This window comes from Pterocles gutturalis, unplaced genomic scaffold, assembly GCF_000699245.1.
Source record: "Pterocles gutturalis isolate BGI_N339 unplaced genomic scaffold, ASM69924v1 scaffold7452, whole genome shotgun sequence".
Lineage (NCBI taxonomy): Eukaryota > Metazoa > Chordata > Aves > Pterocliformes > Pteroclidae > Pterocles > Pterocles gutturalis.
Window position 1 is genome coordinate 88,492 of NW_010107921.1, and position 17,031 is coordinate 105,522.

The 17,031-nt window shown below is 42.9% G+C and overlaps 1 protein-coding gene across 1 annotated transcript in view; it reads left to right on the top strand.

Moving 5' to 3' along the window:
* Window positions 1-12,511, top strand: part of CACNA1G (calcium channel, voltage-dependent, T type, alpha 1G subunit) — a 99,211-nt gene extending 86,700 nt beyond the window's left edge. Inside the window, 3 exon segments of the mRNA XM_010072428.1 lie at window positions 5,020-5,209; window positions 7,792-7,961; window positions 11,657-12,511. Of these exon segments, the coding sequence (XP_010070730.1) occupies window positions 5,020-5,209; window positions 7,792-7,961; window positions 11,657-12,511 (1,215 nt within the window).
* The last annotated feature ends 4,520 nt before the right edge of the window (window positions 12,512-17,031 follow it).

Genomic DNA, 17,031 nt, shown 5'->3' on the forward strand with positions numbered 1-17,031 from the left:
GTGATGTTTTGTTTACATTTTGGCTTTTCTGTTCACACCATTTGTCATGTTCTCAGGCAGGTCAGGAATTTAGAGCAGCTCTGGGACTTGCTGAAAGCAACCTGATTAATAGCAGCTCCCAGCAGAGCAGCTCCATCAGGCAGGAGCCGCGGGTGGCCCCCGCGCTCCAGCACAGCCCTTCCCATGTGCTTGGGCTCCCGTCGATGGGTCCCCGTTAGGGATCACCGTCCTCGCCTGGCAGCCTTTGCCGCGGTGCTTTTTTTGGGGAGCCTCAGATGAAATCAGGAGCTCCTCCAAAGCATGTCTCTCATCCGTTGCCAGCAGATGACTGTGATAGAGGAGATATCAAAGCCGAGGTTAGATGAGAGGAGCCCGACCCTCTTATCTCAGCTGAAGTTTTGAGCCTCTCAAGGTTCACTCATCACCAGGTTTATTTCACCCCACTGATGCCATTTCTAAGAGTGAGAAAATCCAGCCCTTGGACAACCTAAATGCAACAGGTCTGGGCCCCTGTGGTTTCTCTTGGAAGATATATTGCTGTTGAAAGACTTTTCAAGAATAGAGGATAGGAAAAAAATATGCATAGTGAGAAATGAAAAGGAAGCACCTGGGGCTTGTCCAGAGCAGGAGGCTCCTTCAAGGTGAGCCAGGTCTGTGGGTTACCCGGGGAAATGCTGTCCCCAGTGCCGTGGGCACAGCCTCAGACACATAGCTGGGGTGGGGGTTTGGGGAGGGCTGAGCCGGCTCTTCAGGACAAGCATCCCTCCCTACGGTGCCTGGCGGCAGGGACGCTGCTCTCGGGGAGATGCTGCAGTCCCCTTTTCTCCAAAACCTGAAGGCATGGTTCATGGCTCTTACAAAAAGAGCTCTGTGTCTAGGGAGAGATCTTCATAATATTTTGGTAAAGATGGTTTATCAATTACTTGAATGCCTTCGGTGGGGATGCATTTGTGCAGGACGGCTGGGTGCAGCATCGGTGTGGCAGGGCAGCGCCTGTTCCCAGCTCAGGTTTGCTCAGGGCCAGAAGAGGCTGTTGGGGCCAGGGCTGGTGTTGGCATTTAAGGGTTGGAAGATACACACGGATCTTTTAGTAGGACAGTTCTTGGTGCTTACCCAAGCACTGGAGGCTCTTTAGCAGCCCAAAACCCACTGAAGTCACCAGGAAGGCACTCGCTGACCTTTCCAGACTTTGAATCGAGCCTTAAGTTTCTCTCTGTCCCCGTTGAGCCATTAGGAAGTTAATTATAGTCCCACCTGCCTCTCGGGGAGGCGGAGGTCCCTGAACCCTCCTCAGAGCACAGGGAAAGGCACCCTCCATACCCCACCTGCAAAATGATTTTGATGTTGGGAAATCTCTGGGGACTCAACCGGATTAGCAGAGAGGCCAAGCAGACGGCATGGTTATTGTGTAGGAACAACTCCAGAGAAGTCAGAAGATCTTGAAGCCTCTTGTATTTGATCATAGCCAAGCGGATAAATATCTTTAGTGTGAAAGTAATGTTACTTTTGCTTCTTCATCTAGACAGGAGAACAACAAAATACAATACTAGCATTAGTGTATGGTTTTAAACTCCCTCCCAGCTCACTGGTAAGCATTTAAGTATGAATGTCCCGCTCTTTTTTCCCATTTCTTTGTTATATTTAGTTTCTTTAATGTTCTATCCCTGATAACAATGTGCATGATATAGCGTCTCCCACTGCAGGGATATTGCTTTAGTGTCTAGAAGTATTTAGATTATGATAATTTTTTTTTTCTTTTCCTAAAGATTTGTGTCCTGGTTTCTTATGCTTAATCATCTCTCCCTTTAGATCCCTCTAGCTGAGATGGAGGCTCTGTCTCTGACGTCAGATATTCTCTCTGAAAAGTCCTGGTCCTTAGCTCTGACGGATGACTCTTGTCCTGATGACACTAACACACACTTACTTAATGCTCTGGAAAGCAATGTACATACACTGGTCGCTGTATAGTCTGATGTTTACAGGGTTCGAAATACTGCTCCCACCTCTCTACTCCTGCCTAATGGCATTTTCAGTTCAAGCCCATCTCCAAAGAGCACCAACCTTTCCCCTGAACAGGACGTTGTCCTTAATGCCATTAGGTCCTGGGTTGTTATCACTCTTGCCCACAAACTTGTCTCCTTGCGAGGAACACGTATTTATTTCTATTTTTCTTTTGGTGTCTTATGTAAAAACAATGTGTTTTCTACAAGTAAAATAAATAGTAAAAAAAAAAATGCTTTGGAAAGCATCAAGGTTGAAGTTTCCTCCCCATCTGAAACAAATCAGTGATGCTGCGTGGAAGAGAGACACCCATGAGCTAATGACTCATGTGTCCTCTGCTGAGGGGTCATCTACAACCCTTTGGTTTGTAATGGATTTTTGTCTTGATGAACACAGGCACCACAAGGCTTTTTGCGTGATTGGTGCCAGACTGTTTATTTTACAAATATCAGATGGGGATCTCTCCGAGATGCTGCTTGTTTTGTGAATTCTTACTAGCAGTCATCCCACTGGAAAGAAAAAAAAAAAAAAGTTTGGACCATTTTGTGTCTTTTTGAATGAAATAACCAGTATTTTGAACCCTGCCTTAACCATCTCCTCTTTGAAACATTAGACATTTTTAGCTGTGTAGCAGTCAAGTGCTTTTTTTCTGCTGTCCAACAGACATAACTCCTTTTCCAACATTTTTGGATCATTCTCGTTTTCTTTGTTGTTCATGTACCTGCCTTTGGATGTTTGTGTTGTTGATAAATTTTTCTGCCATTCTAGTCGACTGTCATCCTAATTAACACATATTTGGGAAACATCTCTTAAACCGTGACAATATTTCCCATCATGCTTCATGGCATCACGTGCAAAAGATTTTGTAAACTATGTTTAACATTTTGTCTGGGACTTTTTGTTTCAAAATTAGTTAGTCTGGAGTGCTGTACTGAGGAGAGAGCCCGTCTAGTTTTGAATCAGATTATACAAACCTGTTTGACAGCACAGCAAAGTCTCAAGGGAATAGCCAAGATAACGGTTTTTTCTCAAAAAAAAAAAAAAAAAAAAAAAAAGCAAAACCAGGTTGAATAAAGCATTTTGTGAATTTGTGTCAATACCAACAAAGTGTTTTGGTCCAAACAGTTTCCCAAATTCCTGAAAAACTGCAAACTTTCATTGAAATCTTTTTTTAAATGCATTATTTTTACACTTCATTTAGACACAGCTTTAGTTGAAAAATATCTCAGAATGTTTTGTTTGAATCAAAATAGATTTGGGTTGGATTTTTTTTTTTCTTTGGTTCATGGAAAACTCAGGTTTGATTTTTCAGTCAAACCAAAAACCATGTTTTTCAAACCTACCAGTGAACCAAAAAGTCATGTGCTCCTGCCGGTCGGTTTGCAAGCTGGACTCCAAATATCATTTTTCAGCCATTTTAAATGGTTTTTGTGAAGTTCACTCATGAGATTTCCCCCGAGATGATCAGAAAGTGGAAATGAGCCCGCCGTGGTATTGGATCCTTTCAATGAACCTAAAGGTTCATTAGCGGTTGGGTTTGGATAGGATCTCGAATCCCAGTTCTCATCTTCAGATCCAAATGGTTTTGAATTGGACATCTCAGGTTTCAGGCCATCTTTTCTGCTTCACCATAAATGATATGAAAGCTAACTGCCATAAACATCCTGCTCAGAAGGGGAAGGCAGGGAGGAACAGAGAAGTTCCCAAAACCCAAGTCTCAGCTTTACCAGCACAGGTTTTGTTCTCCTTCCCTGAGCTGCTCCAGGACACTGCAGTCTCTCTTATCTCCGCTGTATCCAGGCTACATCCAAATCGGCAGGTTCCCGAGGATTGAAACTAGTGCTGCATGACAGTGCAGATCCGTTTCCTTAAACTTACAACAGCAGTCTTCCTTTTTTTTTTTGTTTTCTTCTTTTTTCCTCATTTTTTTCCTTTTTTTTAAAATTCCTTTTAATCTCATTGTGTTTCTCGTGCGAACAAAATGCCATAATGAAATTCTGGTTTTATGACTGAAGGATAAAATTGGGGAAAAATATCTCAGTGTTTATTTCAGAAAACCCATAATGCACTGAGTGAAGGGAATATTTGTCAGAAAATAAGATTTACAGTTTTCAAAAAATCATCAGTGATATATTGTATTGGATTACAGTGTCACATCTTATTTCTGTGTTTTCCAATGGAGTCCTTTTAAAGATTAAATAATTCCTTCATTAGAAATATCCGGGGAAGTTCACTTTGCTTCCATTTTTGCTAATGCTGTCCAACACAATAACACCCAAGAACATTTCTGGGATGGAGAAATTTCCTTATGGAATCAGACCTGAATCCACCTCATTGAATATTGCCTCTGGTGCTGCCCATTCCAAGAGACTCTTTGGCTTTAAAACCTCCACAGTCAACATATATACAATAATGCTTGCTTGCATTAGATCCCTTCTAATTAGAGAATGGCTTTAACCCTGAAGCAGTAGGTTTAGATATCCCTTTCAATAAAATGGGTTTAGTTATTCATTATGCGAGAAGAAAAACCAATAAAATTGTGCTGGGAGCCGGAATAGAGAATATTTTCTGTAAACTAGTTTTTGTATTTGGTTTTTTTTTTTTCTCTTTTATTGTTAGAAGAGGAAACTACTCACCTTCGCAAAAGTCTGACTTGCTGATGAGGGCACATAGAGAGAGCTTTACCGTTCCTGCAGAGGATTGAAGTTACGCAAAGCATGCGACCTTTGCTGGCCTTGAGGCATGATGCCTTCTTTGCACATCCCTGAAATAGTCATGGTTTATTACTCCAGTGTTGCTTCCTCTGTTTCCGTGGTTCATTCTGTGTGACGATTTATTGACACTACAAAAGGAGGGGTTATAGCTTCCTGGTAGATCCATTCGTGCAACGTGTACATACTGACGATGTGCATGCCCATCGTGCCATACTGGTTGCAATGGCTGTCGCTAGCGTTTCTGGGCACTTCTCCTCTTCCCACCCTGCCAGATCTTCCTTCCTTACTCTTTTCTTCCCCGTAGGCTGATCTCCGCTCCAAAGACGACACGCTGACCCTGTCTCCCAGCAAGGACTTGCTGAGCGTGAGGAAGCCTTCGGTGGGGCGCACCCACTCTTTGCCAAACGACAGCTACATGTTCCAGCCGCCGTACTCCAGCCCCTGCCCTGCCTCCCTGGGCGAGAGGAATCCAGCACATCACAAGTCCCAGTCAGGTACACATCCATCCGCTGGGACAGGAGCAGGATTTTCCAATATAGCGATAGCTGGGATTTTCCAAGCTATTCAGTGGGAGGCAGCAAATTGCCATCAGTTTCCAGTGAGGTGTTGGTGTCCAGACCTGTGCAATGGCTTTGCAAAGACCCTCCACAATGTGCAAAGACCCTCCACAACTTACGAAGCCCAGGCTCTTAAAGATAGCTCCTTTCCTCTGAACTTTTTGGCAGTGTGACAGGGAGCAGTTGGCCTGGCTCAACACTGATTGTCCCCTCCCTGGTTCCCCAAGGGTTACAGTCCATCCAGCCTGGGCTCCATCCGTCTCACCTGAGCTAGCTATGGCCCCAGAGCAAAAATCCCCGCAGAAAAATATTTCCTCATGTCTGTTTTTTTTTGCTGCAGTACCTGTTCTAGAAGGTTTTGGAAGCTCTATATGGGAACATCTGTGAAAGAAGGGAAAACAGTGTCTCTAAATGCCTGTAAAATGAACATAAACGTGGTGAATTGAGAGAGATCTCAGTGTGAGATGAATGGAAAAATGAGAGAGTGTAGAATTGTCCTTCCCAGTGTGCGTGGTTGGGATATACACCTTAGAGCTGAATTCAGAGATATTCTTAGATACAGCGTACTGCAGATACCGAGGGCTCGCTCTCTCCCTGCACCTCTGTACCTGGACTTGCAGCTGCCTCTTGGTGCTTGTCAATGTGTTTAATTTACTCTGTCTGCCAGGGGTTACCTGCTCCTGGTAAGTGAATGTAGCTGTCGTTAATTCTTCTGTACACGCCATCATTTTAGACATTTGTCACAGATAAGACAGAGGAGTTTTTACAAGCATTGTCATTTGAAAGCCTCTAAGCAGAACATAATTTCAGCGCTGTTCAGAATGGTAAGAGATTTGAACAGATTAGAAATAAGATGTTGAAATTTGCATAGTAATAAGAATTGGGATGAATAGCGACTGTTGAAGAGCAGAAAAAAAAATGTGGACACAACGGAGGAAGATGAATCTGGAGTTGTGAGAAATCGCTGCCATCATACAAAATTTCCAAGGTCAAGAGCTGTCCTTTGAAGAACCTGTTGGCACATAATGCAAAAGGTGCAGCTAAAATCCTGGTCAAATCCCACTGAAGTCAATAGCAAAACTCCCATTACCTTCAGTGGAGGCAGAATTTATGGTTCTCTGTAGCAGCCAAGAAATTCCTTGGAGGTTTAAATCCTGACTGTACAAAAGAATCCTGTTTGCTACAGAGGGAGTTTCCAGTGCTTCATTTTTGCCCCTTAATTTGGATGCATTTGTCCTCTCTTGAACAAAAACTACAACAGCTTGACCAAAACGTGGGTAATTCCTGAGTCCCTTCTTTCTTCAATATTTCCCTTCCCAGTTCCCAGCTTGGAGAACTGAATAGCCCCATCTGACAGCCCTGGCTGGGGGGCAGGGGCAGGCATTGCACCCTTGTAAATCCACAGGAAAAACTGCTCCACTGAGATGCAGAAGTATTTTGGAAGGGTGAAGCTGAAGTCTTATTCATAAACACATGAACCAATTAAACCTTTTGTGTTTTTCTCCTGCTGGTGAATTTCCCATTGTTTTAAGTGGTACAGAGTGCTGGGAGGTGGGGTAAGGTGCCCAAATCTTGGCACATGCATCATTGTCCTGTTCCCCCTACAATGTCACTGCTTTGCAGGGTGGGGAAGTCACCCCTACCTGTTTGCGGTTTGTAATATTATAAAGTGCTGTGAAGATAGCAAAAGGTGCCAGGCGCCTCTAATAAATCACCACGACTAAGCCATAATATTTCAAGCTGAGAAAGATTTTGTTGTCAGAAACACTGGCACTTGCAGGAGGTATTTGTTTGACTACTCCTTCGTAATGGGGCTGTTGTTCTGGGAAAGATTCCAGGACAAATGAGATTCTCTGGGATGCAGTCCAGGTTAAATGAATTGTTTTGAAAAATGTTGAGCCTGTGGAGGGGGGGAGGAGCATGCAGAGTTTCAAACCTTTTAGAAGAAGTAGCCAGCAACCACAAAGAGTCAGAAAGAAGCTGGAGAGTATGTATTTCCTTCTCCTGGGATGCTTTGGAAAACTAGCCTTGAAAGCTGCCAGGTGCTATTCCCTTTCGCTCCATTTCCAGCGTGCATGCTGGTTTTAAGATCCCAGCAGTCGGTCTCTGCATACTCTCAGGTATGGAGACAACCTTTTCTAGTGTCTTTCAAAGTCAGGTCCCTGCGGTGCTAAGATGTGTGGTTACCTGCAAGGTTATTGGCCCTAAAGCAGAGCTGGAGAAATTGCCAGTCCAGATGAACTTCTAGTTCATAATCTTCTGTTCTTAACAGGAGCTAGTCCCAGTTGTGTCAGGGGAAAATGCCAGGAAAAATGAAATAATAGACAATTTTGGAATAATGTATTATTAGGTAGGAGGCTTTTTCCCAATCATGGACAGCCAGTCGCTGAATTCAGTGGTTTTGCCATGCTTGTCTCACCCAAGGTGCACCGGAGCAGTTTCCTCTGAAAGGTCATTGAGATTGGGACTCGGTCCCCAGATGAACATGTCACATTTCTGTCTCTTCTCCCTCTTGCAAGGTTCAAAGGCATCGGTACAGTCTCAACCGGCAGACACCAGCTCTCTCCTGCAAATTCCAAAAGACCATTTTCACCACGTAAGAGCTCCTGACCATTTGGTGAGGGAGAGCAAACCCCAGGTTTCCCAGCGGGTGCACTCCCCTTCTGCTGAAAGGCTGCTCCGCAGACAGGTAATCACGTTTATGATCATGAACCTGCCAAGGTTTTATATTGTCGTGTTTCCAGGTTAACCATGCTTTAAATTCAAGGAGGGATTCACAGAGAAACCTTTGGAGAACTGTAATTCTCCTACAGAAATAACACCAAGGTTGATGGATTTTGATCTGAAAGCCATCCAGGAGTCTCCAAAGAATGTGCGTGATGAGTATCATCTCCTTTGGCAACGTGCCTTAATGTTCTCCACATTGTTAGCACTTTATTTTTTTCAGCCCTCTTCATAAGTGCAGCCAAACGCTCCCCAGGGGCTCGTTGGGGTCAAGGAACTAATTCTTAACTGCTGTGATTTTCTCAGTGCTTGAAAGGACACAGGGACTGCAGGCTCCATCCCAGGCCACCCTTCATCTGGCTCCTCTGGTTTCTCGAAAGGAGAAAACTGTTTAAAGGAAGCTGGATATCTTGTATGCAAAACCATCATGGAAAGCATACTGTTTTTACAGTGAGAACTGAAAATTAGGATCCTTTTGAATCTCCTGTGTGCTTTTGAAAAGTTTGAGTATATGCAAAACAGAACACATTTTATTTTGCAAGGGGTTTTATCTCTGGTTTTTGCCTGGCATTGATTTAAATCCTGATTCGACCAAAGATCTAAGAGTTCTAATCAAAGACTCCAGTCTGGTTGATTGGAAGCCTAAGTTTAAATTTGTCTTTTTTAGTAAAATACTTAAACTTGTGCTTCACTCTCACATTTTGAAGCATATTTCATTGTGCAGCTGGACTGGGACCAGAGGCAGTCTGATTCCCAAACTCTCCTTTCTTCAGTAGTTTCATGCCTGATTTTACATACACAAAATAGATCAGTTCTATTTTTTCAAAAGCAATTTCTTTCCTGCATGAAAATATTCCCATTTCTTTCATCTTTTAATCAACATTGACAAATTAGACAGTTGATTCATTAAGCTCTAAAACGGAATGTGAAGTACCAAGGTTAACAATTACATTAGTCTGTAATACTAAATTGACATAAGAAATTCCTAGCATGTATTCATTTGCGCAGGGCTGGCCAGCTACCCCAATCACCGCTAATGGGGAAACTAATTGATGTCATGATTCCAGTTCATAACCACTCTCTCTTGCTTTCTAATGAATAACAGACCCATCCTTTTGAACTGATCTATCTCGAATAAATTACCATGTTAGCCATCTTCCTCAGCCTAATTTTGTTCGTATCTTTGAAGATTTATTTTTCTAAACCTTTTCATATGTTTAAGTTAATTTATTCCCCTCCCTCCCCTCTCTGCTCATGCAGTGACATGAGCATGCTCTTGGAGAGACATTTCAGAGAGAAAAAAGCCTTGGGACAGTGAGCAGATATGGTCCAAGGGCTGCAAAGATCCTTCTGAAGGTTAGTGAGGTGTTGCCTTGGGCACGCTCCTGAGTAGCAAGGAGCTCCCAGTATGGCTAATGGGAGCAAGAAGGTTGTTCCTGGCAGCAGGGCAGTGACGCTGTTATTGTTAATTGCCATCTAGATGGCCAGATGCTGTGAAACTTAGCCCTTAAAGAGGCAAAATTCCCTTTATACCCCAGCAGTGCTGCTTGCTCATGTGCTCTCTGCTTGGCTCCTTTTATTGCCACCACTAATTTGTTACTAGCACATCACAACAGCAAAGCATTTTGGTTTGCAGTACCTTTTTTTCCTTATTGCTACATATATTGCATGTAATTCTGATTTTTTTCTTTTCTTTCTTTTCTTTCTTTCCTTTCCCTTCCCCCTTCTCCTCTCTCCTTTCCTAAATTTGTGTATAGATAAATCTTGTCCACCACATTCCTGGTCCGTGCACTTTCCTCCATCATTAAAACCCGTGTGTTTAACGTCCCTTTCCCTCCAGAATGCTGGAGAGCGGCCACAGTCCCCACAGTAACGTGCAGTTTAGACTCGGGAAGGTTTGGCAATTAGCGATGCACTTGCAGATGAAGATCAGTGGATTGGAAACTCTGAGGAAACATTCCCTGCTGAGGAATACGCTCCTTGGGAGTGCATTGCACAAAAGCTTTTCTCCAGGGGAATTCTACCTGAAATTAAAACTATATTGATTTTCTGGTTCCAGGACTGTGTATCCAAGGTGTATCTCACACCAGCCTGTGGCTACTACAGGTGTACACCCCAATGGGATGGCAGAGGGTCCTTTTCTTTTGAAACAAACCAGTAAAACATTTGTACAAACTGTTACTACTAACAACTACCAAAGATGCCTGAAAAAAAGGTGGTGGCTAATATTGTCGTTGTGTGCAACACAGGTTGGTGTACAAGCAAAAGTAATGACAATAGTTACTTTTTGCTTCTGTATTCTACATTTCTGTGGTCTGTGTCTCTTCTTAGGATACGAACATGATTTCTTCTCCAAAACACTAAAACCACTGGCATTGAGGAGTCCAAAACTAGCTCCACTCTTGACTGTGGTTAGTTGTCAGTATTATGCTGTAAAATTTTAACTAGAAAGGATTCACCAGCATTGGACAAGATCGTTTGCCATGTTAAATATTCTCTCAACTCCCACAGACAACAAAGGAAGCCCAATGTGCAGACGTAGCGATAGACTCTTGTGTTTCTGTGCGTACACATGTGCATACTGCAGCTGATGAGAGCTTTGCCTGAATAGAGATCATTTGGCTCAAACAATCCTTGCGGGACAATTTTTATATAAATTCTAAGATCATTTTGGGGCGATTCGTCACAAAAGCATTCCTTAGTATGAGGAATTTCATCTCCTTACACTTCTCTAAAGGATTGAGAGCAGCTGTACCCATTTCCTCCAAATTTCTCTGTGAAGTTTTTAATTTTTAAGATCATTTAAGAGTCTTCTCAGACTGAGACTCTGCCTTTAAGGGCCAGTTAATGCGGCTGATTTATAAACCCTTTTGACAAGGGATGCAGTGCAGTGAAAAGACTTAAGGCCTTCCAAACATCCCGTAGGTTCTCTCTGCCAGCAGGCACTGATGCTGCATACGGCTCAAGACAGCCAAGGCAAAATGTGCCTTAGGAACCCTGAACTCGAGCATCAGAATAAGTTGAAATAATTACAGATGGCGATGATAATGATTAGTCCAGCCGTGGACTCCAGCTTTTCCAGCTCCCCTGCCGTAAGATGGTGCAGAGTCATGGCTCCAGCCTGGGGACCAGCACCAGGGCCAGGCTGTGACCCCTATGCTGACACAGGGGGTCACAGGGTTGTTCTGGCGTCACCAGCTCTGGGGATCCTGCTCGGTGCCCTCAGCATCATCTGAGCTAGAGAGGGGAAAACAGAGGCTCACTTGCATGTCTTCCCTCTCTTGCTCGTACCTGGGCTGCTGAAGTTACAAAGGGTTTTGCTGTAGACCCTCAGCCTTTGCATAACAAGAATATGTTTAAATTTTGGGGGGGCATTCTAGTTTTGCAGCCCTCCGTCCTTAGAGAAAGCGAAACAGTTATGAAAAATGAAGGGCCACATTCTGCTGTCACTTACACGGGGACAAACCCACAGATCACTGAAGCACGGGAATTGCTAGAACCCACAGCACAGGTCATTGCAGGAGTCAGTGGGTCTGTGCTGAGGTATCTCAGCAGAGTTGAGTGCCCTGTAAATGTGCCTTGCCTGTACTAACCTTTGTTTGGTCTGTCTCTCTCATCTGGCAACTCCCTCCTCCCCAACCCCTTTGCGCTCCGATACAGATGGCTATAAGGAACGACTCTTTGGATAGCAAGGAGAATCTCCATACCGAGGTGAGTGAACTCTCTGACCCAAATGTCCCCGCGGTGCCCCAGGAAGAGTCATCAGCAGCTCTGACGCCCTCAGAAGCGCAAGAGTTGGCTGCGTGGAGCCGGGCAAGCGTTCATACGCAGCAGCTTTCCCACAATCAGTATAATATTTCCAAGCAAGCACCAGTGCTGTGTGCTTCTGCGGACTCCTATCAGGAGACACCTGGAGATTCAACGGACCAAGAAGTATCTGAAATCAACAGCTCCTCGGAGCCTTTCAGTTCAGAAACTTGTACAGCCTCGAGTGCCTGTTCAGAGGTTCAGCCTCTCACTCCTAAGAGGAACGTGGGCAATACCGGCACCGTTACATTGAAGGACCTGAAGAAGTACCACAGTGTAGACACCCAGGGTCTTCTAAAAAAACCGCCCTCTTGGTTAGATGATCAAAGGAGACATTCGATAGAAATTTGTTCCATGGAAAACAGCCCTCAGCACCATTCCACATCTAGCTCTTCTGGCTTCATAAGTCAGGTGGTAAGTGAAATGGAAGGCTTGCAAGGAGTGCGGCAGAAGAAAAAACTGAGTCCTCCATGTATATCTATAGATCCACCTGATGGACAGAGTTTGCTACCTAGAGGACCTCACAGCATCTCACCTGCCAGTGGAGACATTTGCTTGAGACGGCGTGCTCCATCTTGTGAGTCCAAGGATTCGATGGATATAGGAGATCCGTTGCTTCCAGACAGTATGTCAACGTCTCCTACCCCAAAGAAAGACTTGTTGACACTTCCTAGCTTTTCCTTTGATCAAACGGAAATGGACTCCTGAGTTACTTTTCTGTTGGTGCCAAATGTTTTCTTCCTTTCATGTAATAGAAAAAAAAAATAATAAAAAAACTGTACTCCAAAACGGCACTGGGTAAAAAATTTCCAAAGAAAGATTAAAGAACCAGCTGGTTAAAAGAGTGGTTAACCTATATCACGCTTACTTAAGCATATGTTCTGCTTAGGTAAAAGCAATACAATGTGCAGAATCTATATGTATATTATATTTTATTAAATTAATTGAATCTAGTATTGCGGGATGTAGTACATTTTGTGACTAAAGACTTGTTTAATTTTCTTCTATTTTATGTATCTCAGAATATTTCTGAGATAAAGTTGGGTTTTATGAATATTTTAACCTAAAAAAATATATATTTAATCCCTTCTCTTTTTTTGGTTTTGTTTGGTTTGGTTTTCATTTTGTTTTGCAAAGCACAAAATGTAGCCAATTAGTGCATTACGGAGGAAATGTATCCCACAGTCAGCAGTAAATAAGACTTATTTAAGGTAATTTATTTTTCCCCATGGACTTCGATAATATTCAGGGGAAGAAAGATTGTTTGGGTAGTAGAGAAATGCAGTGGCAGTTTTTTAACAAAATAATATTCCAATCTTGCATAAAATCGACATCCAGAGTAAAAGCAGGTGGACAAACCCAGGGAGGTACAACATGCTGGTCGATGTCTGGAGGTGGTGAATGTAGAGCCAGTTAACTGCACACAATACTGAATTACGAAAGGGTGTTACAGATCATCCACTGGTGACTCACAAAATCATGTCAATGGATAATTTTCATACGTGCCTAGGAAACTAAGGAAAGAAAAGCCTGTGGTCAATTCTGAGATGTTTTTCCAGTGTCTCCGAGACCGACTGTTTCTTTCGCTGAGTTTTTCCCCTCTGTAAGCCCACTGTTTGCAGCGGAGCTCCTCCTTTCTGCAGCCATGGGAAAAGGAGAGCAAGGCGTGTTTGAGATTTGCAGTGGGCAAGTTCAGTGCAGACATGACACAGCAATGGGCTTAAACATGTTTAAAGTTAAGCTCTTGCTTAAACTGCCTTCAGGTGAATCATATTTAAGTGATTCTTGAAAATTAAAATCATACGCTTCTGTGTCCGGCAGAGTCAAGGCCTTCTGCAAGTTATTTTACAGAATGTGTGTAAGAAAGTCTGTAGGTACTGAAATGACTGTTGATTTTCAGTTTAGAACGTCAGGTTTTTGCTGTCACTGCTAGACTTAATTTACATGACCCTGACTGTAATTTTCTTTCCAATCTATCAAAAGCCTTAAGCGGTGACATCATGATAAAAAGTAGATAAAAACAGAATTAATGTCCTTACTTTATGACATGTCCTTAATGTCAGTCATCTCAGAAATAAACGGTTTACGTCTGTGCTAATGCCCTCTGCAAAAAGCAATCTGTAAAACTGGACAGCACAGCCTGAGAACCACGAGAGGTTGGCCCAGCTCAACACCTCCTGCTCTTCACAATCCTGATGGGAACCAGGCATGAACTTCACTCAACTTCCATGAAATCCCGTTAAGATGTAGGCTAAGTAAGACTCCGCAGGCATGGTTTGGAGTGTGTGAACAGTTGCAGGTTTCAAACTGCGTACATGGATAAGGCTTTGCTGGATCGCGTCCTTAAACCAGCGCGAGCAAGAGGAGGATTTGTGCTAATTCTGTCAGTCAGGAGTTTGTAACTTTTTGAGAACTACTGATCTTTTCAAATCACTACAACATGTTGATGTACAGCCTTTTATTCATGCAGAGATTAGACTGTTACGATTACATGTATCTGCATTAGCCTCAAGAATACATAGAGGAAGATGATGCTGTTTATACCCAACAGCCCCTGTGAGGTCTTAAGCTCCTTTATTTTCTCTTGAAGATGTTTACTCCAGAAACTATCCCTACTGATTTGCATGTCCGGGAGAGGGCTTTCAGCGGGAAGTCAGGCAATCAGTGCATTTGAAGTAGGAGGATTAACATTCTGTACTATTTACTGCAGTTAGATTAATTCTTGGCTGGGACATTTTTCCCCTCTTCAACACGGGCCCATACGGAGAGCGCTCCCTTTGATATGCCAGTCGAAATCCAGGGTTAAGCCCCTTTAAACCAATGATTTCAAACAAACCTTTCATCAGTTCTTCCCCATATTTAAGGAAATAATAAAATTACAATGTATTAAGCCTGAGAAATATTCTTAATCCCTTTTTGGTTTTACACTCATAATGAGCCTCAGCTTTGCCTTTCACATGTACTAAATAATTTGGGAAAATAGCGAGGCCACTAAAATTGCCGACCCTGGTTCCTTAATGATTAGGAGTGTGTTTGTATAGCTGGAATGATACTACTCATACAGTTCCTTCCTTACAAAAAAAACCCCATGCAACATTTTAGCTTGAAATCATGGCACAGAATGGTGATGGGATGTGAATCCAATGCTCAACTCCAAATGTAACAGAAAGCCTAAAGGCTCTTCTATTTTCAGTAGATGGTTTGGGGTTTTGCCCACTGACAAGGTTTGTGGAAGTAACAAAAAAAGTTTACATCATACATTAATATTCAGTAAAGACTAACCAATAAAAAAACACTCTATGGTGATGCATTCAGGAAAAGAAATCCATGTAAAATAGTTTGTTTTCTAAATCAGATAAGTTTTTTCTAGATGCCCTTTTGAAAAAAACAAATACAAATGTACTGCAGTGTGTGCAATAATCTTCAGATAATTTTAAATACCGTTTGGGGGGGTTTTATAGAATTTGACTTTTTTTAAACAAAATGTAAAAAATCCACGGGAATTCCGTAGAATGGTTATGTTGATAGAATTTTTTATATTTTTGTAGAAATCTATAGAGAAATTGTTAAAAGTCTGCGTAGCATCTTGGGAACAGAAGCAGCTCATCTACAAGTTTCTTTTCATAAACCTGGAGCCAGACCTACTGTATTACAACACGTATAGCCTAGCTTCAGAGCCTGCATCCAGGTCGTGTTTAGAAGTAAGCAGCTAAGCTCAAGTTCTACGATATTAACAGTGCTATTACTGTTCAAGAACTGTACCCATATAAAGCATCTACCCCCAAAACTCAGCCCCTGTCGATGGTAAAATAGTCACACGGCTATCCAGTTCATTCAAGCACACCAGCACTTTACTACTGTGGATTTACTGTATACAGGTGGGAGGAGGATATTCTGCTATTGCCAGGCTGACACATGGGGAAAGAGAGATTGCAGACATGTCTAGAAAAATGTAAATTCCATTCTTGCAGCCCCTTGCACAGAGAACTGATTTTTCATAGCTCGGTTAAAGGACGTTTATACTGTAGATATTTTGGAGGAGGGCAAAGAAAACACTGTTTTTGACTTCTGTGGATTGCACTCAGCACAAGGTGTGTTCAAGGAGAAAAAAAAAGGAAAAAAAAAGTGTTACTATTGTAAATTAGGCTATGCCCCAGTCTCCCCTTTTTTGCCCCTTTGGCTATAATAACCCATGTACACTATTACACAAGGTGACTAGAGTAGGCACAGTACCATTGCAATGTCCGTAACAACCAAGTATATATTATAGAACTTTGTATTTAATAGTTAATATATTGTTATACTGTATCAGGTATATAGGCCAAAACAAGGTCTTTTGGTCAGGGCAACAAAAGGTGGTATTCATGGGGAAAATTGGGTTAAAATGTTCCTTTTTAAAAAAAAGCAAAAAGACAAAAAATGAGTGTAAATCTTTACAAATGACAAAAACAAATGTGTCCTATTAAAAGCTTTTGAAAAGAAAACAACTGTGCACTTCCCTTTTTTGTTGTTGCTGATGATAATCTGTATCATTCAGAGCGGTCACATCTTAGGTCATGTTTTAATTGTGAACAGTTGGAGTAGGCATTGTATAGCAACAGCGGATGGGAAGTTGAAAGAAAGATTGCGACACATTGCCCCTTTGTGAAGCAACTCGGTGTGACACCGCAAGCGAGCCTGGACCAGCGCATCGCCCAGGGTGTGCTGTTTTACCAAGGAGACCATCAGTTGTGCTTCTGCAACTGCACTACGCTGGCAAAGGACAGCTTGGCAAGTTGCTTAACGACGTGAAGGCCGCGGGGAGCCATGGAGAGAGCTGCGGCCAAAGGGAAGAAAGGAGTCAGGAGAAGGGGCAGATTTGATCCATCCGTGAGAACACGTTGCTGTGAAGAGGAAGATGCTGGGCTTTTCCACACATTCACAACTTTAGGATTTCCAGCCTGAAGCACAGCAGCCTTTTCTCCATCACTTCAGCAGTCATTTAGTTCTTTGCAAAGCAGGAGTTGGTGGGGATGGTACCACCCCGGGAGCTGTGGACTGCATGGTCCAGAGCAGCTGGGGCTCTGGCTCCAGATGCTGCTGAGACACCACCAGAAACATTTGAACCTAAACTCTTCAGGGGTCTTTAGGGAATGAGCTCTTTAGCTCCTAACATGAAGTCTGCTCTCCCCTGGGGAGCAGCCACTAGAGGGGAGGAACCAGACACTCGGGTGCTGTGCGCTTCCATT